Source organism: Marmota flaviventris, chromosome 10 (assembly GCF_047511675.1).
Source record: "Marmota flaviventris isolate mMarFla1 chromosome 10, mMarFla1.hap1, whole genome shotgun sequence".
Taxonomy (NCBI): domain Eukaryota; kingdom Metazoa; phylum Chordata; class Mammalia; order Rodentia; family Sciuridae; genus Marmota; species Marmota flaviventris.
Genome location: NC_092507.1, coordinates 20,552,421 through 20,576,728, shown reverse-complemented (window position 1 = coordinate 20,576,728; position 24,308 = coordinate 20,552,421). Strand labels below are relative to the sequence as shown.

Genomic DNA, 24,308 nt, shown 5'->3' with positions numbered 1-24,308 from the left:
GAGGCTGAGGCAGGAGGATCACTAACTGAGGCCAACTTCAGCAAGTTAGCAAGACCCTCTCAAAATTTTTAAAAAGGAGAGGAATGTACTCCGTGATAGAACATCCTGGAACTTCAATCCCTGGTATCAGAAGGCAAACAAACTGAAGCTTAAAGAGGTTACAATAACTTGTTGATAGCTAAAGCTAGTAGGTGGCAAGCTGGGATCCTAACATAGGCTCTTGCTTTTGGGGAATTCACCCTTATTTACTGACTGCATTAATCTTCCTTCTGAGGCTCTTGATCAATCTTTCTCCTAATCTTTAAAAATCAAGCCATTGTCTGCCTCTAGGAGTTAAGGAATTGGATATGGTTTGTAAAGGGTCTGGCGTACAGGCAGAAGTTAAGAAAAGATAAAAGATACTCATGTAGAAATCCAGCCAGGTGTGGTGGTGCATGCCTGTAATCCCAGCAACTCCAGAGGCTTAGGCAGGAGGATCACAAGTTCAAGGCCAGTCTCAGCAACTTAGTGTGGCCCTAAGCAATTTAGACCCTGTCTCAAAAAATAAAATGTGCTCCTGGGTTCAATCCATAGCACTAAAAAAAAAAAAAAAATCCAGATGTTACTTTTATTACATGTTTTTAGAAGAAACAATATTAATAGTCACTTATAGCTTTAACAATGTCAGCACCACCTATTGAAACCTGTTAGTCTTCCACAGCTTTGGGTCTCTACAAAGTTTTTTCATGTGTGTTTTGCTGGGAATTGGATCCAGGGCTTCATGCATGCTAGGCAGTGCTCTACCAACTGAGCTATATTCCCAGCCCCTCCCTTAGATTCTTTTTGAATTGGCTCCCCTAGTTCTTGAGAACCAAGGCCCTAAGATTTTGTTCTTGAAGCCAGATCCACACACATTCATACAAATCCCATTTAGCAAGTGCTGATCATGTGCCAGGTGCTATCAAGATGAGGATGACACAGTCCTAGCCTCTGAGGGGCGAGAAACCTGGGAGGGGTGGCAAACATGAAGGGCCCTCAATGCAGTGTGGTCAAAGAAGTCCCCTTTACTCAGTGAAGATTGGTGGCCTTTCTGACTTCTCTGCATCCACCAGTGAGACAACTGGTAGGGACGGACACAAGACTGAGTAGAGCCCAGCTAGCTCCTCTGGATACCAAAGCTCAGGCTGAGGGATCCACAAGCAAGGAGCTGGTGCTGTGTCTGCTGTTGAGTTCCATTCTCTGCCTGAATGATTTCTCTGAGACCTTGTGCCAGATGCTGGAGGCTTTCAAGGGTTGGCTGGTGTCCTTATTCCCCAAGATGCAGCAGTTAGGAGGCTCAGCTTCTCCAGCACCTACAGGGTTTTCCGAAAGTGCTCAACTATTTCTTCATAATCATGTTCATCGGTATCTGCAAAAGCATTCCAAGTCAGTGAGAATCTTTGGCATTAGGCAAGTTCCTTCCCCTCTACAGTTTCCTCACTTGAATAGGGAAGAAATTGGCCTGGGTGTTCTGGGTCCTTGGTAGCCAAGAAACCACAATTTGTTCTTTGAACACCTCAGCTACTTGGTTTGTCCTGTGTGCCATGGGGAGGGTAGTGTGTTGGGGATTGAACTAGTTTCTTTGCCAGGGTTCTTCAGCCCAATGGGAGAGAGACAAGGGACCTTCCTGGCTCAGCCCTCAAATTGGGACCACGGAGGTGAGAACAGTGCATTTTCCTGATGTACTGAGCAGCAGAGAAACAGGGTAGGAAGGGGAGAAGCAAGGACAAGGTGGGCAGGCATATAAGGGACTCACCTGGATTCTCTGTTTGGGACTCAGTGGGCCTGATGCCCTTTCGGGTGGTAACCTTGCTGTACATATCTGATTTGTCCTTGAAAAACTCTGGCAAGGTCTTCGCCTTTAGTTTGGGCAGCAGAGAGATCTTGGGATGCTTTGGTTTTGAGACTTTAGAAGACTTTGGGAGAAAAAACAGAAATTAACAAGGTTGCAAGGAATGGCAATAGAGTCCATGAAGTATAATTTACCAACAATGGTCACTTCTCTCTACTTGCTTTACAAGTTAAGACTTCCCAGGAAGCTTGTTTTTGGTACAAGCACATAAAATACTTGGTGGGGTAGGAAATATAGGGTTGGGGACTAGAGGCAGGGTATCCCTGGGATTCTCCACATAGGGAGCCAGTGAATGGCCTTTAAATCTGTGGTTGGAGGGTGGGGAGAGACAAAGTGGAGAGACCATGAGAAGATAATCACAAAGCTTCAGAACAAAGCTGCTGGTCTGAGGGCTCCAAGAGGACTTTCACTGAACTACCATGGGCCATATATGTGTGCACACTGAATCCTCAAGTAACCCTCTGAATAGGGTCTGTTTCAGTTTTCAATTTACAAATGAAGGAAGAGTTGTGCCTTGTCAGCTATCCCCACAGGGCAGAGGTCCTAAGTGGGGCCAAGGATTGGACCCAGCACCACATCGGTGACCTATGAAGCCAGTGGCCTTTTCACCACATCCCAGTCTCCTGATCAGAAAGGGAGAGCCTGGTGTCTAGAGAGGAGCAGGTGCTGTTCAAGGACCATAGCAGTGATTCCTTGTGGAGTCAAGGCTGGGACTGAGGGCTCTCCGTCCTTTGTACAGTATTCTTTCCAGCACAGTCATATGCCTGTTTCAGGGACCCCAGTCTAGCCTGTCAAAAAATGACTGTCTCACCCCTACCCACAGATGTGAGGACAAGACCACTCAGTACTAATCTTCATAATTTTCACTGCTATATAGCTACCAACATGGTACTAAGTACAGTCCCAAGATCCAAAACAGCATGCTTGTTAGTTTGCAAAGCATTTGTTTTATAGCTCTCTGCTCATTTTCTAGGCAGAGCAGTAGTAGTTAGGTGCACAGGCTGTACAGTCACACCTGTTTTTAAACTTAGCCCTGCCACTCTGTGAGCTCATGTTGAACTTGCCTTTCTGTGCCTATTTTCTCAATGAGAAAAAAGAATATTGGATTCTGCTGAGCATGGTGGCACATGCCTATAGTCCCAACTACTCTGGAAGTAGAAGCAGGAGAATTGCAAATTCAAGGCCAATCTGGACATCCTGGTGAGACCCTGCCTCAAAATTAAGAAAAAAATCTGGGGATGGAGGTCTGGTAGAGTCTTGCCTAGCATGTATGAGGCCGTAAGTTCTATCCCCAGGGTAAATGGTTTACCCTGGAACAGCTCCCTCCTGTATTTAGTGTAAGAATGTTCAGAAGTGAAATAGATTAATAGGAACTATAACCTAATCAGTGGATTAATCCTTTGATAGATTAATTATTTTTTATTTTTTTTAAATTTTTTTAGTAGTTGATGGGCTTTTATTTTATTCATTTATTTGTATGCAATGCTGAGGTTCAAACCCAGTACCTTACACATGTAGGCAAGCACTCTCCCACTGAGCCACAACCCCACCCCTGGATTAATAATTTAAATGGATTACTGGGTGCTAACTGTAGGCAAGTGGTGTGTGCTTGGAGGAAGTAAGGCACTGGGGCATAGCCTTATAGGTTAAATTTTGTCCTGGGCTCCTTGATTTCTCTGCTTCCTGGTCACCATGAACTGAGTAGCTCTCCATCAACCTCTCCTGCCATGATGTTCTGCCTCACCTTGAACCCAGAGCAGTAGGAGTTACCAGCTATGGACTTAACCTCTCTGAAACCATATGTCCAAAATAAACTTTTCCCCATCTTAGGTTGTCAGGTATTTTGGTCATAGTGATTAAAAACTTAACACCCAGCACCACAGGGGGAAAAAAAAATAAAAGAATTGGTTCCTACCTCAGGTGTACTGAGAGTAGGTGAGCTAGTGCTACAGAAGACTGCCATGGAGTAGGCGCTCCCCTGGAAGGCAGCTAACAGCAGCAGTGCTGGTGAGGCCACCTCAGGGTAGACCTGAGATGGCCTCATCAGCACATGTGGAGGAGTGGCTTGTGCTGGTGGTGAAATGTAAACCTGGTAATGTAATGTCTGGAATGTAAGCCTGGTCTTGTGCCTATGCTTGGGTCTTTTGTCACACCCGATTCCCTGTGGTTCAGTTCAGTGGAGCTCACTGGCCCTGCAGCTGGTGGAGTTCCTGCCCCGCCCCACCCCCAGCTCTCTAGCCACAGAGCCTGGAGCATAACTGAAACACCAGGGGACTCTGAGCCTCACTTCACCCCATGGAAGAACGATGCTGGCCAAAGGCCGGGTATGTGGGTATGTGCACATTGCCACTAGGAGTCCTGGCCCCCTGTGTGAGGCTTCAGGAGTCCTCGGTGGGTGGAGTGGGGATTGCAGAATGGGTTGTGGGAAATGGCTCAGGAAGGCCAGACTAGAGTTAACTCAGAGGACACTGATGCCATGTGGAGTACATGGAGTCAAGGCCTAGCAATAACCAGAGAAGGATTGGGGAGGCTTCTGACAGCTGTCCAGGAAGGCTCAATGAGGCTGCTGGAACAGTGTAAGTGAACAATGCTGAGGCTCAAAGTCCAGAGTGACAGCAGGTGGCAGAGAAAGGAAAAGAACCATAAACTTGGAATCAGCATGGTTATGCTCAAGTTTAGGCCTCCCACTTACTAATTGGACTTTGGGTGAGTCTCAGGGCCTCAGTTATCAATCATATGGATAATCACACCAACCCTAGGATGGCGAGGACTGAAGGTGAGTAGTGGGGCAAACTACAAGTTAGAGAAACCTGGCAAAGAAGTGACGGAAGAGCCCCTGAGGAGCCTGAGAAGCGACCCCTCCCTGCTGTAAATTAGTACCTCGGTGCTTTCCTCCTTGCTGCTTGCTTTCTGCTCGTTGAGGTTCTGGCTTTTCGGGGGCCTGGGCGGGGGTTCCTGGTTCTCACAGAGTGGTAGCTTCCGAAGGTTGTAGTAGAAGGCCTCTGACAGCTCCTCCACCGTAGCCACCGGCAGTGGCCCAGCCGGCGGCTCTGGCTGCCTTTCGGTCTCTACCACAGTCAGGTCCAGCCAGCGGGGAGGGATCTCGAAGTATGTCCCTGGCTTGGAGTCCAGGCCCACCACCAAGAACGGCTCTGTGATCTTCTCCTCTAGCCGCAAGCCAGGGAAGGAGACCAGGGGATCAGCAGGGTTGCTGGAGTCCTTAGCCACCACCTTGACCTCACAGGGCAGGGAGAACTGGGCAGTCAGATCTGCCAGGCTGTAGCGCCGGCTGTCGTTCCTCTCCTCCACAAAGCCACCAGGCATGTAGAGGGGCAGCAGAAGCCGTTCTTGGTCTTCCACCTCTTCATACTCTTCATTTTCCTCCCCAGACTGGTCATTTAGCCGCTGACAAACCAAGACATCTATGTCCTGGCCTTGGGCCCCATAGACTTGGCCAGACCCTAACACCTCCAGCCGGTCACCCACAGCCAGAGAAGAGAACTCGGGATATTCCTCCTTTTCCCCCTCACAGTCTTTTGTGACCACCACCCGGAGGGGCTGGCCTGGCCGGAGAGCACCCAGGAGGTCATAGGCTGTGGGGAACTCCCTTGGCCGGAGCCGCAGCTTGCCCTGGTAGGCCCCAGAGAGCATAAAGTGTTTGGGCACCTTCCGGCCCTTGCTTGAGGCCAGGACCCGCCACGGTGGTGAGGCCAGGCCATAGATGCAGAGCTTCTGGCCTTTGCGCAGAGAGCCCACCCACGGGCTGAGGAAGATAGGGGGTGCCTCTGGAACTTCCAGGATCTCTGTGGAGAGGGGGAAGGGGCCCCCCTGGGCCAGGGCCTCACTCAGCAGCAGTGGTTTGATGAAGTGGACATTCTGGGAGGAGGCGGTGACGTCCTGAACATCGACCTCCAGTGTGGAGGGGATCTTGACGATGGTCTTGCGCACTGTGGGGGGAGGTCAGCTCAGGGGTGCACCACACAGACCCGATGATGGACCCCACCCCAGCAAAGAGCATTGTCAGTACTAGGGCCTCCTTCCTATTTGTGGCTTTTCTTTCCTACCAGCATTTTCCTCTTGTACTAGATTCTTTGCCCTCTCCTTTCCTTAAGCCTCTTTTTTTTTTTTTTTTTTTTAACAAAATCACTATTTTTAAACATTAATAGAATAGTTTAATGTACCCAATATCCAGCTTCAACTTTTAACTCATGGCCCATATGCTTCTGTCTGTATCCCTAGCTACTCCCCCCCACTAGGTTCTGACTCAGAATAATCACGTCATGCCATGGGTGCCTATTTCAGTGTTTTCTCTAAAAAGGGGGATAATTACAATTTTTAAAATGCCATCACTGGGCTGAGGTTGTGGCTTAGTGGTTGAGTGTTTGCCTAGCATGTATGAGGCACTGGGTTCGATTCTCAGCACCACATAAAAATAAATAAATGTTTCTATCTACAACTAAAGAAAAATAATTTTTAAAAAATGCCATCACTGCTTCTAAATAATTATTTGATAATTCCTTAATATCCTAATAGCCAATCAGTTCAACCACTTTTTTCTCTTTTTTAAAAAATTATATTTATTTATATGCATGCTGAGATCGAACCCAGTGCCTCACAAATGCTAGGGAAGCACTAGACTACTGAGCCACAACCCCAGCCCGGTCCAACCTCTTCTTAAATTTTAATTTTAAATACAATTTCATAAAACTTCCTGTCCCAATCCTTTCTGAATTTAAACAGAAAGATAAAAACTATTGAAGAAAAAACACTTTGGGCAACTTATTTCTTCATCAGGCACTGATTTGCATCCTGATGGATAAACTCAAGAAGTGGCTCTAAAAGACTATGAAGCAAACTGGCCCATCACTGTATGGTTTGATCACAACACATGAAAGATAGGGCAGAGAATACTCTCCCCATTTTACAAGTGAGGACACTGAGGCTTAGAGGGTGGTGACTTGGGACTTTTGCTCCACACCAGAGGAACTGATAATTGGTTGAAGCTGGGAGATGTTCATATGGGGCATTTGTTATACTGTTCTTTTTCTTCAGAATAGTAACCTGAGTTGCCTAGTTATTCGGGGAAGCCTGCCAAGCCTCAGCCACCACTCAAGTCCCTGGATCCCCAGACTATGGTCTCTTACTACCATTTCCCAGAGTGGTTTCAGGGCATCCTGGGAAACAACTTCAGTTCCTCGACAGGAAGTGTTCAAAAGGAGTCTAAAACACCTTATACCAGAGAGCAAGAAAATCTGTTCAACCCCATACGGTCTGTCAAAAAGATTCAGGAGCCTGAAGCGGTGGCATGCACCTGTAATCCCAGCGACTCAGGAGGCTGAGGCAAGAGGATTACAAGTTTGCGGCCAGCCTTGGCAATTTAGTAAGAGCCTGTCTCAAAATAAAAAAATAAAAAGAGCTGGGGATGTGGCTCAGTGGTAGAATCTCTGAGTTCAATTTCCAGTACCAAAAAAAAAGAAAAGATATCTGGGGTCTGTCTTAAAATAATCAGGTGGAGTAGGAATGGGCAGAAATGAAACAAGGAGGATTATGAGTGGTCATGTGATGCTGGCTGGCAGGTCATGGGGCTCCTTTTACTTCCCCCCTGCTTTAATATGTTTGAATTTTTCCACTGTAAAAAAATTTAGGGCTTGGAGTGCAGCTCAGTGTTAGAATGCTTGCCTAGCATGTGCGAGACCCTGGGTTCTATCATTAGCACCACCTTTAAAAAAAATTTTTTTTTTTAGTTGTAGTTGGACATAATACCTTTATTTTATTTATTTATTTTTATGTGGTGCTGAGGATCGAACCCAGCACTGCACATGTATTAGGCGTGTGCTGTACCGATGAGCCACAACCCCAGCCCGTCACCACTTTTTAAAAAGATTAAAGAATCACACTTGGCACTATGGTTTGCAGTCAGCCTGAACTGCTCTGCAGGTAAATGCCAGAGAGCTGAGCTGCAAATAATCTGTGCTCCAGGAAAGAGGCCCAGGCCCCCATTCTACCTCAGCTCAGCCTTAGCCTCTCACTAACCAGCTTTGGCCAGGTTCTGCCTGTTTCCTCAACCCTGATTTGCATGCTGCCACCAGCCTGAGAAATACACCAAGAAACAAGGAGAAACAGCTGGGGGTTCACTGATCGTACCCTCTGGTCATTCAACAGAGGGGGCCTTCAGGAACAATCCTGCTCTCCCCAAGTCAGGAAATGTTCCTCCCAAACAACTGGTCAGCTTTTCGCTTGGCAACAACTGCAGTTCCTGGAGAGGAAGTGTCTCTTTGTACCAGCTGCTAGCAAGCTCAGAACCCAACTTCTGCCAGTTCTACAAAGCACTCATGTTTATCCCATTTTCTTACTTCCTTTTACACCAAATTCTCCACTTGGGCACTTTTATTTGATATATTGTATATACTGGGCAAGCCACCTGGTACCCCTAAGAGTAGGGGAGACATCGCCCCATGGAGGGATGATGTCTTCCATCAGACCAGCTCCCCAGGGCCCTCTATCCCCCCACATCCACCCCCCACCACCCCCGCCCAGGCTACTCACTGTGCATGATGGCTTGGACCTCATACTGGGGCCTTAGGATCAGGGAGTTCCAGGGAAGGCTTGGACAGGTAAACATGCCATCCTTATAGGCTGGGTCCTGCAGAACCTGGAGCAGGGTTTGGGGGGTTCCAGGCTTCCATCTCCAGAAGGGCCCCTTCTGGGACAGGGGCAGGTGCAGGACAACCTGCTGGGCTCCTGACACCAAGACACAGCGTGCACAGTGGGTCCCATGATGCATTTCCACAGCCTCAAGCATGAGGGGCTGGTTCTCAGTCACCACCCTGTTCTTTGTGACAATGCTGTGGGTTGACGTGAAGTAAATGGGCAACTGTATGGAGCTCTGAGTTGTATCACAGACAAGCTCCTCTAGGGTTCTGAAGCTGTGGGGGCTGGTGAGAGGACTGAAGTGACCTGTGGGATTCAGAGGGAGGGAAAGTCAGGATGGGTATAGATCTTATTGGATCCAGGTCCTGGTCTGGCCCTGCAGACAACCCAGCCAGAATACCCTGAGGGTGGGCCTACATCTGGACATCCAGGCTGCAGAATTGAGGGACAGAAGGCACAATGACAGTGTGAATGGATAGTAAGGGTCAGAAGTGGTGACAGAAGGGGACTGTCACCAGAGGCAGAGAACAGAACAGTGTCCCCTTCCCCAGAAGACACAGACGACTTCCAGTTTTCCCCTTCAAGACCTCCCTGCCTCTTACTGTGCCAACTTGTCATTTCTACCTGATGCCACACCGCAGCTCCAACCCCACACATCCAAAACCTGTTGTCCCCCCACTCCACACCAGGGGTAGTGCCATTCTCCCTCTCTCCAAAACTCCAGGAATTACTGGCTAAAGTGTTTTCAGGTCACCACCCTACCCCTTGTCCTGTCTGCTAGCACTTTCTGACTGCTCCTCCGCTGCACCCCCAGCCAACAACCATTCATCTGCCATAGTGGCCTAAATGCCCATCTCCAAAAGCGATGTTTCCTGCACCAAACCCACAACTCAAATCTAACCAAGGAAACATCACAAAGCCTGGACTGAGGGACATTCTACAAAAGTACTGGTCTAGGGGCCAGCAGTGGAGCGTGTACTTAGCATTTGCAAGGTCCTGGGTTTGATCCCCAGCACCAAAAAGAAAAAAAAAAAAAGTGCTGATCTGGAGTCTTTGAAATGTCCACATCAAAACAAAGGAAGTCTGAGGAGATATGCTAACCTGAAGGAGACTAAAAAAATAGGACAGGCTGGGCACAGGCCTGTAATCCCAGATACTTGGGAAGCGGAGACAGGAGAATGGCAAGTTGTAGGCCAACCTGGGCAGTGTAGTGAGGCACTGCCTCAGAATAAAAAATAAAAGAAGCTTGTACAGTTCAATTCCCAGTTCCAGAAACAACAAACAAAATGTCACTTGTGTATTTAAAAACCTCACTGACCGCTCAGCACCTTCAAAACAGAGACCAAGTCCAGTGTAGTGGCCCACCCCTGTAACCCCAGAAACCCAGGAGGCAAGAGGATCCCAAATTCAAGGCCAGCCTCTGCAATTCAGTGAGGCTATAAGTGACTTATTAAGACTGTTTCAAAATAAAAAATAAAATGACCTGAAAGTGTAGCTCAGTGATAAAGTGCCCCTGGGTTCAATCCCTGGTACTGAAAAAAGAAAGAAAGAAAGAATAAGAGACCAGGAGATGGGGTGTGGCTCGGCAGTAGAGAGCTCACCTAACACGTGGGAGGCCCTGGGTTTGATCCTCAGCACCACATAAAAATAAATAAAGAATAAGAGACCAAACTGTGCTGAGCCCACCTCACAGCCTCAGGTGGTCTGGCTCCTGCTAACCTCTCTCAACTTCCCCTCACCTGGAATCCACACCCTTTCACATCAGCCTAGAGCAAGTCCTCAGAGTGTGCTTGCTGTGTGCCAGCCCTGTTCCACGTCACACACCCAGCTCCTTTAATCCTCACATCAAGCCTAATGCCCTCACTACAGAGGAGGAAGCTATGGCCGAGTGAGACCACAGGAACTTGTGGTGGTCAAGAGATAATAGCAGATCTGGGATTCCCATCCAGGCTGCTGTTCAAGGTCTGGGCCATGGTCCACCATGGTACAGGTCTCGTGTGATCACTGGGTGCCTTGGGGTTTTTTAAACACCACATATACATGTGCATTTCAAGCTGGGATCCTTCTTCTAGCTTGAGAGCCACTGCTTCCAGCAAGCCTTACGGAGCACTGGCAGGGCAGGTTTCTGCACCCAGAGTCCTCTCTAAAGTATGTGCCTATTCAGCTGTTGTCCACCCCTCACTGCCACCCTGGAAGCACCTAGTTCATCCTGAGTTCCACACTCCTGCCCCTGCTAAGGCCTGTCACATATGGGTGTTGGCAGATGTTTGATGAGTGAATATGTGAGTGAGCACAGAGACTGGCACCTGGCAAAGGCTTGGAACAGAAGCAGACGCGATCAGAGTGTCAGACTGCTCTGAAGTCATTCATCCTTGGCCTTGAGGCTGGATAGTGGTGGATGTGAGAACCTTGTGTGTAAAGCCAGAGGGGTAGGAGTAGGTACTAGGATCAGCAAACACACCCACAAGTGACCCACTGGCATGTCTGGAGGGTGCCAGGGGAGGCAAAGGTGTCCTTACCTTGAAAGTTGGGAGGGAGCTCCAAGGTCTGACCTGTCCCTGGATCCTCACAGATCACCTTCTGGAGGCAAACCTGGATGACCTTGATCAGGTCCCCTGTGGAGAGGCAGCACTCATTCCCATCGATCTCATAGATGGAGCCTGTGGAGACAAGGACTCAGTTTCCTCAGTTGGCAAGGGCCAAGCCCTGGGTGGCCTGTGCCCTGTTCCCCATGGACTCTGCTCTGCTGTACCTTTGCATAAATTGCTGCCTAGAATGCCCTTCCCTGGCCACCCCTCCTCTGCCAGCTGGCTCAGCCATCCTCAGGACAACCCTGTCATTGCTTTCTCTTAGCGTTAGTGCTGCCTTCTCTGGCCTTTTTCACATGGCCGTGCCTCCTAGCATGAGCTCTCAGGTAGGACTGGTCCATCTCAGCATCACTGCAGCCAGCATGGCCTGGCTCTGACTATATGTTAAAAACATGAGTAAAAAATCCAGTGACCCTCAACTCCCTGACTGTACAGACTCAGAGAGAGTCAGTGGTTCCTGCAGGTCACACAGGTAGCCGCCAGACTCTCCTAACACCTTGTTTTCTGCTTCAAATGCTTTTTTTTTTTTTTTCTTGTATCAGGGATTTAACCCAGGGGTGCTGTGCCACTGAGCCACATCCCTATCCCTTTTTTTTTTTTTGAGACTGAGTCTTGCTTAGAGCCTTGCTAAGTTGATGAGACTGACCTCAAACTTGCAATCCTCCTGCCTCAGCCTCCTGAGTTGCTGGGATTACAAGCATGCACCACCACTCCAGGACAGATGAGTTGCTTTTATTTTTTAATTAATTAATTAATTAATTAGTTTTGGTACTGGGGATTGAATCCAGGAGCACATAACCACTGAGCCACATCCCCAGCCTTTTTAAAAAATATTTTATTTAGAGATAGGGTATCATGAATTGCTTAGGACAGCTTTGAACTCATGATCCTTGATCCTCCTGCCTCAGCCTCCTGAATCTCTAGGACTAAAGAAATGCACTACCACGCTTATCCTGATGAGAGGCTTTTAAAGGAAGCACAGTAGACAGTGGAGGCCACTTAAGGCCCATTGGCCAAGGTTCTGGGTGCCACCTACAAGCTTGGCAGCTCTGCTTTCCTGTTTTAAATTGCTAAAGCCATGCAGAGAACTTAGAAGATGCACAGTAGAGATCTCTCACCGCATAGAATGCACAGGGCTCCCCATCCAACTGATGGCAGACAGAAAACTGCAGGTGGAAGGCCTTGGGGCCACCTGACCCCACCCTATTCCCAGGGAACCCCCAGGAGAATCCCTCACACTGGCCCAGAGAACTTTACTCATTTTTTTAGGTTCATTTTAAAATTTGTTCTTCTTAGATATACATAACAGTAGAGTGTATTTTGATATATTATACATACATGGAGTATAACTATTCTAATTAGGATCCCACTCTTGTGATTGTACATGATGTGGAGTTTCACTAGTAGTGTATTCACATATGAACATAGGAAAGCTATGTCGATTCATTCTACAGTGTTTTCTATTCCCATCCCCCCTCCATATTTCTCCTTCCCTCCATTCCCCTTTGTCTAATCCACTTAACTTCTATTCTTCCCTCTACTCCCTTATTGTGTGTTAGCATCCACATATCAGAGAGAACATTTGGCCTCTGTTTTTTTTTTTTTTTTTTTGGTATTGGCTTATTTCACTTAGCATGGAAATCTCCATTTCCATTCATTTACCAGCAAATGCCATAATTTCAGTCTTCTTTGAGTAATATTCCGTTGTGTATATATACCACACTTTCTTTATCCAATCATCTGTTGAAGGGCACCTAGGTTGATTCCATAGCTTAGTTATTGTGAATTGAGCTACTAAAAACATTGATGTGGCTGTGTCACTGTAATATGCTGATTTTAAGACCTTTGGGTATATATCAAGGAGTGGGATAACTGGGTCAAACAGTAGTTCCATTCCAAGTTTTCTAAGGAATCTCCATACTGCTTTCCAGAGTGGTTGCACTAACTTGTAGTCCCACCAGCCAACAATAATTGTAGTCCTCGCCAACAATTGTTGTTATTTGTATTCTTTTTTTTTTTCTTTTTTCTATACAAGTGCTGGGAATTGAAACCAGGGAGGGCCTTGTGCACGCTAAACAAGCACTCTACCAACTAAGCTATATCCCCAGTCCCTACTTGTATTCTTAATAATTGCCTTTCTGACTGGAGTAAGATGGAATTTCAGTGCATTTCTCTAATTGCCAGAGATGTTGAACATTTTTTCATATATTTGTTGTCCATCTGTATTTCTTCTTCTGAGAAGTCCCTGTTCAGTTCCTTTGCCCATTTATTGATTGGGTTAAAAACAAAGAAAAAATTTTGATATATTTTAAAGGGGGCAGGGGATTATATCTCAGTTGGTAGAGTGCTTGCCTAGCATACACAAGACCCTGGGTTCAATCCCCAGCACCACCAAAAAAGAAAAATTTGATATTGATTGGGTTATTCATCTTTTTGGTGTTAAGTTTTTTGAGTTCTTTTTATCTGTCTGAGGTGCAGGTGGCAAAGATTGTTTCCCTTTTTATAGGCTCTCTCTTCACATACTTGTTTCCTTTGCAGTGAAGAAGCTTTTTAGTTTGATACCATCCCATTTATTGATTCTTGATTTTACTTCTTGTGCTTTAGAAGTCTTATTGAGGAATTCGGTTCCTAAGCTGACATGATGGAGAATTGGGCCTACATTTTCTTCTAATAGGTGTAGTCTCTGGTCTAATGCCTAGGTCCTTGATCCACTTTGAGTTGAGTTTTGTGCAGGATGGGATTTCAATCTACTACATATGGATTCCCAGTTTTCCCAGCATCATTTGTTGAAGAGGCTATCTTTTCTCCAATGTATGCTTATGGCACCTTTGTCTAGATAACTGTATTTATATGGGTTTCTGACTTCTATTCTGTTTCCACTGGTCTTTGGGTCCGTTTTGGTGCCAATACCATGCTATTTTTGTTACTACAGTTCTATAGTATAATTTAAGTTCTGGTATCACGATGCCTCCTGCTTCACTTTTCTTGCTAAGGATTGCTTTGGCTCTTCTGGGCCTCTTATTTTTCCAAATGAATTTCATGACTGCTTTTTCTATTTTTATAAAGAATATCACTGGAATTTTAAAAGGAATGGCATTAAGTCTGTATAGCCCTTTTGGTAGTAAGGCCATTTTGACAATATTAATTCTGCCTATCCAAGAACATGGGAGATCTTTCCATCTTCTAAGGTCTTCTTCAATGAGAGCTTTATTCTTACCCCAGGAAAATGCCCACGGGCTCACCACATTCCGTCTACAACGTGAGGATGTGGACCGCCCCCAGCAGGTGAGAGCAGCAGCTGCAGAGCTACATATACCTGACCCTCTGTTAAGTGCTACACATGCATCATTGCATTTTAAACCTAGGCATGCCCTGGAGAAAGGAGCAGTTTCTCATTCTTAAATAATGACTTAGACTGAAGAGGTTGAGTGCACTCATCAGATGATCTGGTAACAGAAGGCTGAACTGGGATCAAGCCCAAGGTAGCTGCCTCCAAAACCAGTGCTCCTAACTACATAGTCAACTAGTCCAGAGTCCCCTGCCCTGTGTCTGCCCCTATCGGAATAGCCAACTGACCCTCCTCCACACTCATCCCATCTGCACACTCACACCCTGTCAAGCTCTTCTCTAATCACGTCACTCTGACTTCCGCCATTTCCCACCACCCTAAGTCAGGCAGAATGAGGAAACTCAGATATTGTGACATGGGCAGGCAAGAGAGCTGGGAGGTAAGAGGAGCTTGGTTCCAGGCTGGGGAGAAAAACAAACAGATCCCAGGTGCCTGTCTGCAGGAAGCCCCCAGAGGTGAAGTCAGAACTTGAACTCAAATCCTTCAGATTCCCAAATGGATTTGGAGAGACCCAGCATGAGGTGGTGCCCCTCGAGCCTCAGGCCAGCCTTGGGTGGTCCTCTGTGTGTCTCAGTTTTAGCCTAGGATCCCATTTGGGTCCTCAGAACACTGCAGGAAATGGCCGTGGCCCAGAAAGTGCTCCTCCAGAGAGGGAGCAGGATGGCGCAGGGCACTTCTGCAGAAGAACTGCGCACAAGTCAGGAGCCTGCACCCCACCCCCAGCACTCTCAGCTCCCTTCCTCCTCCACCTCCCCTTCTTCCACTTTGGCCCAAAGTTTCTCCCTCCCCACAGAGCAGCCTAGCTTTCCATCCACTGCCTGTCAATCCCTCTAGTTCTTTCAGGCAATAAATTATCACTGTGCCTCTGCAGGTGGGCTGTGGGCAGAGAGCAATGTGCAGGTGAGCCAAGGAGCAAAGAGCGGGGAGGTCTTCCCGGAGTAAGAGCCGTTTAAGTTGAAAACTGAAGACCGGTCAGATCAGGTACTGCCCACCATCTAGCGAAGGGCCAAGACGAGACGAAGCAGAGGGAAGACAGAGTAGGGAGGAGTGTATGGCAGAGATGGGAGGACCGACCTGTCACTTAAGCATTGGGGGCTGAGATGTAGCTCAGTAAAGAAGCACTTGCCTGTTGGGTTCAAGCCCTAATCCCCAGCACTACAAATGGTCAAACAACAGCAACGCTCCAAAGCGCCCTGATGCCGCTCCCTGGGCACAGTCCCGGCTTCTCCAAACGCACAGTATATGGGGCTGAGATCGTAGCTCAGTGGTAGAGCGCTTGCCTCGCACAAGTGAGGCCCTGGGTTCGATCCTCAGCACCACATAAAAATAAACAAATAAAAATAAAGACATTGTGTCCATCTACAACTAAAAATAAAAATTTAAAAAAAAAAAAAAAACCGCACAGTATGCAAACCGTGGTTCCACCAGGTCTTGGCTCGCTTCCACCCACCTCCCGTGCCGAACTCACTGACTTCCCAGCACCACCTGCAAGACAGGTCAGCGGTCCCCGATTCCACGAAAGCAAAAGCTGAGGTGCAGAGGGGTTGATTGTGGCCCCAAACCACCAACCCTGGGCTGTGGAGATGTCAGCATTGGAACCCCGGCTGAAGCTTCCCTAGGTTACAACGCCCTCGCCGCACACCTGGGGAAAGCCCGGCCACTCACCCTCCAAATAGACTCCGGAGTAGACCCGCAGCACGCGCGGGAGGGAGGCGGTGTCCACGGAGCGCACGAAGTCCTGCAGCGGCACCGGCTCCATGGTCCCCGCGGCTCTTTGCGCGCAGACCAAATGGCCCCAGCCCGCCAACCCGGGAGAACCGGGCGGTGCCTCCCCGGGACACCGACGGCCCCGCCCACTCGAAGCCCCGCCCCCACAGAGGCTGGCACGGTAGGAGCCGGGTCTCAAGAGGACTGACCTGGCGCCCTTGGTGTAGTCACTTGCTTCTCCTGGTCTCTCAGAGAATCTCTCAGAGATTTCAGTCTCTCTGAAATAGGACCAGGCTCCAATGACGCACGTCTGAAATCTCAGCTCCTCGGGAGGCTGAACAGGAGGATCGCAAATTCGAGGCCGGCCTGGGCAATTTAGCAAAATCCTGTCTTAAGAAAACAAAGAAGTAAATAATTAAATACATATGTACATATATATTCACATTTTTATATTTGTATAAATACATACTTATATGTTTATATATTTATATATTTTATATGTATTACATGCCAGGGGCGCTTAACCACTGAGCCACATCCTCAGTCCTTTTTATTTTTTATTTTGAGTCAGGGTCTCCTTAAGTTGCTGAGGCTGGTCTTGAACCTGGGATCCTCCTGGCGCAGTCTCCCAAACTGCTGGGATTACAGGCATGTGCCATCGTGCCCGGTTGGTGGTAGCTCAGTGGTAGAGCTCTCCTGGGTTTAATCCCAGTACCAAAATAAATGAATAAATGAAATCAAATTCTGTCATAACGTCTCACGATTTAGAGCATCTAAATCAGGACTTGACACTGGAAGGTGACTAAAAGCTGTCCCCTCCTCTCCAGTGTGACAGTGATGTACCCCCTCTAGATGGGGCAATGGTGAAGACTAAGATGGAGAAGCCCCAGACATCCACCTCCAGGGTGCCAGCGATCCAATGAGACATCATAGCCTATCTTGTGTAGCTCTGGGTCTCCAAGGAGAGACAGTCCTGCCAGTTAGGTCTGAGGAAGAAGGTATAGTGTCAGTTCTCCTTGACCCCCCTCCAGGACACTCAGTGGTCCTCTATTTGGACATCATTAGTGACAGGGAACTCATTCCCTTTTCAGGATGCCCATATTCTTTGGACAATTCTAGTTAAAAATTCTTCCTTGGACTAAAGAGAAATCTGATTGGGAGAGAGACCACCTACTTCTGATTCCAGAGACAGCCTAAAGCTTTGCCATTTCTGCATCCCTCTGGACTCAGACCAACACAGGTTCAAATCCCAGATCCTCCTCTGGTATGTTATAGGTCCTTAGGTGAATCATCCTGATTTTCTGAACCTCGGTATCCTCATCTGGAAGACAGGGAAAGAATCTTAGCTGTTTGTGAGGATTAAATGAGCTGATATAGGATAGGCATTGTGCAAAATGCTTTATTTAGTTTTTGTTGTTGTTAACTATAAAACTGATATGAGCCTTGTTTTCAGTACTAGGGATGGAACTCAGGGACCCCATTCTATCACTAAGTTGCATCCTCAACCCTTTATAACTTTTGAGACAAGTTCTCACTAAATTGCTGAGGTTGGCCTGGAACTTGTGATCCTCTTGCCTTAGTCTCCCCAATAGCTGGAACTACAGGTGTGCATCATCAATCTTGGCCTACTAGAAGACCTCTAATCCGAAATAATAAACATTTTCAATACAAGGAATAAGTCTGAATTAAGGAACATTTACCAAAAACCTGTTTTTCTTTTCCTATCACCCAAACATAGCAGCATTTTGCTGTTTTTGACTAACTTGCTGAGCTGACGTCAAACTTGCCATCCTCCTGCCTCAACTTCCCTAGTTTCCGAGGTTATAGACATGTGGCACCCCCCCTGGCCTCTCAGTTGTTCTTTCTTTTCTTGCAGTGTTGGGAATTGAACCCAGGGTTTCACACATGCTAGCCAAGTGCTCTACCGCTGAACTACGCCCTCCACCCCCTGGATTTTTTTGTTTATTGTAAAGCTGCAAAAATAGTACAGATTTTAAAAATATCACACACCTAATTTCAGTTTCCCTTTCCATCTCACATTACCAGGGTGCAGTTTTCAAATCAAAAAAGCATTACATGGCAGCAACTAAACTGCAGACCTACAGGGATCTTAACTGTTTTCCTATTAATGTCCTTCTCCTCCAGAAATTTACAGAGCTCCTATCATGAATGTTTCTGTCTCTCTTTGTTCCACTTTTGACCTTTGGGTTATGGATTTAGGGGAGACTACTGCAGAGCTGAAGTGACATCGTTATCGGGGAGCATGTGATATACCCATGATTATCACTGATGATGGTGACCTCGATGATTTGGTTGAGCTGGCGTTTCCAGGTTTCTCCACGTTAACATCTCTGCTTTCCCTTTCCGACCCCTGTCCTTTGGAAACAAGTCACTAACAAGCTCACACTCAGGGGAAACATAGAGGGGAAGCATCCAATAAGCTATTTGGAATTCTCTAGGGAAGACTTGTCTCTTTCTCCTCATTTATTTATTCATTCATTCACTCAATTATTTACTTATATCAGTAGAGATGCATGAATATTTATTTTATGGTTAGACTAATAATCTGATAATGTAATATTTATTTTGTCACTCTAATTCCCAGCTTTGGAAGTTCCTTCAGAGTGGCCCCTGAATCCTAGCACCACTGTATTTTTTTTGTCGGGGGGGGGGGGGAAGTACCAGGGATTGAACTCAGGGGCACTCAACCTCTGAGCCACATCCCCAGCCCTATTTTGTATTTTATTTAGAGAGAGGGTCTCACTGAGTTGCTTAATGCCTCACCATTGCTGAGGCTGGCTTTGAACTTGTGATCTTCCTGCCTCAGCCTCCTGAGCTGCTGGGATTACAGGCCTGCACCACCACACCTGAAGCTACCCTATCTTTAAAATAGGATAGGGCTGGGGTTGTGGCTCAGTGGTGGAGCACTTGTCTGGCATGTGCGAGGCCCTGGGTTTGATCTTCGGCACCACATAAAAATTAAAAAATAAAATAAAGATATTGTGTCCAACTACAATTAAAAAAAATTAAAATAGGATAATAATCAAAACCTTCCAGGGCCCCTGCCCCTGCCCTAAGATCAGTCATTTCTTCCCAGAGTCTCGTTCTTTCCATCAGATAAACCAAGATCTGGATGCTGGAAGTGTCCCTGGCCACTGGATTGTCTATTATTTTTGTTTGTCTTTTTCTTTCCTTGAATAAACATTTATGGTCACCACAACTTACCCCAGGACTCAGCTGAACTTAGATGCAGTCCTAACCTTCTAGGAGAGGCACCTGGCTGTTAACATTCAACAGATTTCAGATTCCCTATTTTGCCTTGCCTTCATCTCTTGAGCATTTTCCCATGTTCTAGAAAATATAGTTGTTGGCTAGACATGGAGACACACACCTGTAATCCCAGATGCTTGCAGGAGGCTGAGGCAGAAGGATCACGAGTTCAAGGCCAGCCTCAGCAACTTAGCAAAGACCCTCAACTATTTAAGGAGGCTCTAACTCAAAAAAATAAAAAAGGGCTGGAGGTATAGCTCTGTGGTCAAGCACCCCTGGGTTCAATCTTTAGCACCACAAAAATAATAAAAATAATGTGTAGCTATTTATTTATTTGTGTGACTCTTTTAGCCCAGCTCTCTAGGCTTCTCCTGCAGACCAAAGAAAACAGCAGCTTCTCACGTCTTTTCCATGTGTATCAGCCAACTGTGGAAGCCTCATGGATTTCTGCTTAGCCCAGAATTGCAGTAGAGGGTGAAGACTTAAAACAAACAAACAAACACGCAAACAAACAACAAAACCGGGCTCAAATCCTGGCTGCACCAACTCTTGGCTGAATGACCTTGGCAAGTTCCTTAGCTCTCTGAGCCTCAGTCTCTTCTGTACAATGGGGACTGTCAGCAGAAAGGCTACTGCAATACAGGCACGAGCACATGCCAAGCTCTTGATGTCATTGCCAAGGGCCTGCGTATCTCTGACACATCTTAGATGAGATCTCATCTCACTCCTCCTGTCACCTCACTTCCTATTTCAGAAAGTGAGACTGAGTGGGAAACTTTTCTTGCGGTTGCACAACATGTCGATGGAGGAACAGAAACAGAAACGCAAATGCCGGGAACGATGGTTACCAAAGGCCATCTGTAAGCTTTCATTTGTTTCTTCGATTTCTCCATAACATGGTTTGAGTACTTTTATATTAACGAATGAAACAGAAATACTCTCCACCGAGATGTCGAGGGGACTGTCTGGGAGTGTGCTCCCTCCCCACACAGATGCTCCCCAGGGAAACTGGTCACTCTTGGAAAGAGATGCTCAGTGTGGGTGTGTCCCCTCAACTAGCTGTGACCCTTAATAGAGCCTCAGCCCCTCCTGGTTCCCTGACTATATGGACAGGGGACAGAAGAGGACCTTCAGAGCCTCTGGGCAGGGTGAAGGTGAGGGGAGGTGGGGAGGAGAGGTGGGAGGGGTGAAGAGAGGAGGGAGGAGGGGAGGGCCTGAGAAGGGCCTCAGTCCAGCCCCAGGGCCAGATGCAGATGCAGGGATACCCTAAGGAGATGGAGAAAAAAAGGGAAAACAGGAATAAACTCTCTAGACTTAGCCCACTTTGCCCCCCTTAATGACTCCTTTTTTTAAATTTTTTATTTTTTTTATTTTTGGTACCAGGGATTGAACCCAAGGACACTTAACCACTGAGCCATATCCCCAGCCCTTTTTATTTTTTACTTTGTGACAGGGTCTCACTAAATTGCCTAGGGCCTCACTGAGGGTGGTCTTAAACTTGCGATCCTCCTGCCTCAGCCTCTCAAAATGCTGGGATTACAGGCATGTGCCACTGTGCCCGACATGATTTACTTTAAATTTTTTTTTCTTTTTTGCAGTACTAAGGTGGAACCCAGGGCGTCACACATGTTAACCATGCATCCTACTGTTGAGCTTGCTTGCTTTTAGTTGACTTTAAAAGTTACCAGTGTTAAAATAAATAAATATTAAATGAAAAAACCACAAGTGTTAGTTTGAGTACTTTTATATTAACAAATGTAACAGAAATACAATCCCAGCAATTTGGGAGGCTGAGGCAGAGGAGGACTGCAAATTCAATGCCAGCCCCAGCAACTTCACAAGGCCCTAAGCAACTTAGTGGGACCCTGTCTCAAAATAAAAACTAAAAAGGGCTGGAGATGTGGCTCAGTGGTGAAGCAGCTCTGGGTTCAATCCCTAGTACCAGCAGTGAGGAAAATCACCAGTGTTACAGGTAAAGCTAACACCTCCCACCTGTGGGCCATGGTGGTGACAGCTGAAGTCTGATCAAGCATGCTCAAACCACTGATTACTTCCTAACTTCCAACCACCTTTCCATGCATCTGGGCCCAGAAATATTCTCAAGTCCCCTCCAGGAGGCAGATTTGAACCATGCTCTGTTTCTACACTCGTTCTCCTGGTTGGTATACTGTGCAGCCTGCAGAGCAAGCCTGGTTCAGTAAACGTGGGGTTCATAGACAGATGTTGCAGGAGCAGTAATTGGGGAGGCAGGGGCTGAGCAGAGAGGGTGGCAGCTGGTGCAGGCAGAGCCTTAAGTGAAACTTGCAAACTTGGACCTGGGGAAGTGGCGTGGAGCACAGAAGTCTTGCTTCCTTTCTTTCTTTTTCTTCCCATTTTTTGGAGGTTCCAGCGCGAGACAAGTGTTCAACCACTGGGCTACATTCCCAAGACACCACAAAGAGCATTTTGCCCCTGTCTCTTCCTAACTGGGACTGACTGGCAGCTGCAGTCCTGCTCCCTTGTGTCAGATACATCTCTCTGAGGGATCACAGCCCTGAACCAGAGAGCAGAGACTTGGCCAGTCTCTGGGAGTTTTGTTCTAACACTATAAAAACATCTGTGCAATTTCTGAGTATTAGGGCAGCAGCTGGGGCCATTATCTCCCTTTCAGCAAAGGTTAAGTAAAAAGTTATCTCTTTGTCAAAAAATTAAAAATGCTTAAACTTTCTTTTTTTTTAAACTTCTCGCTGGGCATGGCGGCATAGGCCTATAATCCCAGTGGCTCCAGAGGCTGAGACAGAAGTATCTTGAGTTCAAAGCCACCCTCAGCAATGGCAAGGCACTAAGCAACTCAGTGAGACCCTGCCTCTAAATTCAAAATAGGGCTGGGGATATGGCTCAGTGGTTGAGCACCCCTGAGTTCAATCCCCGGTAACCCCGACTAAAAAAAAAAAAAAAAACTTCTGAATGAAAAAATATGCAATTGCCATTATGATTCAGCATTTCCATTTCTGGGCGGATACCCAAAAGAATTGAAAGTAGCACCTCAAATAGATGTTCAAAGCAGATATCTCTACCTTGTGTTCACAGAAGCCAATAGCAGAACTAACTTATGTCTGTCAATAGATGAATGAATGAGCAAAATACAGTGAAATACGCTGGGCATGGTGGCACATGCCTGTAATCCCAGCAGCTCTGGAGGCTGAGGCAGGAGGATCATGAGTTCAAAGCCAGCCTCAGCAAAATTGAGGTGCTAAGCAATTCAGTGAAACCTGAATACCAAATAGGGCTGGGGTTGTGTGGCTCAGCAGTTGAGCGCCCCTGAGTTCAAGCCCCGGTACCCCCTTCCCCCAAAACATAGTGAAATACATGCAATGTTAGATAATTCTGTTATTAAAAGGAGGGGGAAGCTGGGTTGGGGCTGTAGCTCAGTGACAGAGCACTTGCCTAGCATGTGTGAGGGTCTGGGTTCCATCCTCAGCACCACATAAAAATAAAATAAAGGCATTCTGTCCATCTACAACTACAACTACCAAAAAAAAAAAAAAAAAAAAAAGGTAGGGGGAAGCTGGTTGCAGTGAGAAATGCCTGTAATCCAAGCAGCTGGAGAGGCTGAGGCAGGAGGCTCACTAAATTCAGCCAGCCTCAGTAATTCAGCAACACCCCAAGCAACCTTGCAAGACCCTGTCTCTAAATATAACGTAAAAAGGTCTGGAGATATGGCTTAGGTTCAATTCCCAGTACCTAAAAATAAATAAAAGGAGGGGGATTCTGGCACATGCTACAACATGGATGAAACTTGAGGAAGTTATGCTCAGTGAGCTGTCACAAAAGATAAATGCCATGTGATTTTACTCATCTGCGGAACCTAAAGCACTCATAGACTAAGACAGGGAGTAGAATAAAGGTAACCTGGGGACAAAGGAAGAAGGAAATGGAGAGTCGTTTAATGGGTAAAAGTTGGAGTTTTGCAGGATGAAGATTATTTGGAGGGCTGGGGATGTAGCTCAGTTGGTAGAGTGCTTGCCTCACATGCACAAGGTCCTGAGTTCAATCCCCAGCATTGCAAAAAAAAAAAAAAAAAAGATCTGGAGATCTGTTGTACAGCATTTTGATCCAAGTATATAATGTGTAATGATCAGATTAGAGTAACGGGTGTATCTATCACTTCAGACAAAAATCTTTTCTTTGAGTTGGGAATGTTCAAACCCTCTCTGCTAACTGTTGTACAGCTGTATGAACGTGCCTAATACTACTGAACTGTACACTTGGCAAGAGCTTAGATGGGACATTTTGCCAGGCCCTGGGTGTGTGTTTTACAGTTTTCTCAAACTGTTCGTAAACCTAAGACCAATGTGCAGTTATTTATTCTTCAACAGTAGTCTGGCTAGTACCAAGTGTCAGGTTGAAAACTATGTTCCCCAGAGTGTGGGAGTGTAGCTCCATGTCCGTGGTAGCGTGCTAGCCCGTGGGAATTCAAATAGCCTTCTCCTTCTTCTTCTTCTTTTTTTGTAAGGGGGATTAAGCCAGGGACCCAGGGGTGCTTTACCACTGAGCTACATCCCCAGCCACTCCCCACCGCGGTTTTGTTTTTGTTTTTTTTTTTGAGACAGGGTTCAGGAAGTTGCTGAGTCTGGCCTTGAACTTGCCTCAGCTGCTGAAATTATAGTGTGCAACACTGTGCCCACTTTGGGGGACTTCTTGCTTGTCCCTAGGGCTCTGATATTTCATGTGCTCACTCGTCTGCAGGGCTTTCATTCTTACTCCCAGGCTTTTGTGGATTTTTTAAATCTGGGGACTCAGGCTCCTTGATTCTGGAAACATCTGTGATTCTTTGTTTTTATTATTTCTTTCAGGAGCTCCTTTTAGTCAAATGTTGGATCTTCTGGATCAA

General features: G+C 46.7%; 1 protein-coding gene across 1 annotated transcript; it reads right to left on the bottom strand.

Annotated features, from left to right (window-relative positions):
- Positions 1–593: 593 nt before the first annotated feature.
- Positions 594–16,267, bottom strand: Themis2 (thymocyte selection associated family member 2). The gene is made up of 6 exons (XM_027937101.3): positions 16,124–16,267; positions 11,041–11,181; positions 8,417–8,827; positions 4,751–5,817; positions 1,775–1,934; positions 594–1,387 (listed from the first exon to the last, which is right to left on the bottom strand). Exons 1-6 carry the CDS (start codon positions 16,215–16,217, stop codon positions 1,332–1,334), a joined length of 1,929 nt encoding a protein of 642 aa, XP_027792902.2. The 5' UTR covers positions 16,218–16,267; the 3' UTR covers positions 594–1,331.
- Between the last annotated feature and the right edge of the window lie 8,041 nt (positions 16,268–24,308).

What these genes read in the sequence shown, in the direction of transcription:
- Themis2 (XM_027937101.3), bottom strand. Translation starts at nt 16,217, where the DNA reads ATGGAGCCGGTGCCGCTGCAGGACTTCGTGCGCTCCGTGGACACCGCC. An exon ending in GCTCCCTCCCAACTTTCAAG is followed by an intron (nt 8,828 to 11,040) that starts GTAAGGACACCT and finishes TGAATCCCACAG; the next exon opens with GTCACTTCAGTCCTCTCACC. An exon ending in GCAAGGAGGAAAGCACCGAG is followed by an intron (nt 1,935 to 4,750) that starts GTACTAATTTAC and finishes TTTCTCCCAAAG; the next exon opens with TCTTCTAAAGTCTCAAAACC.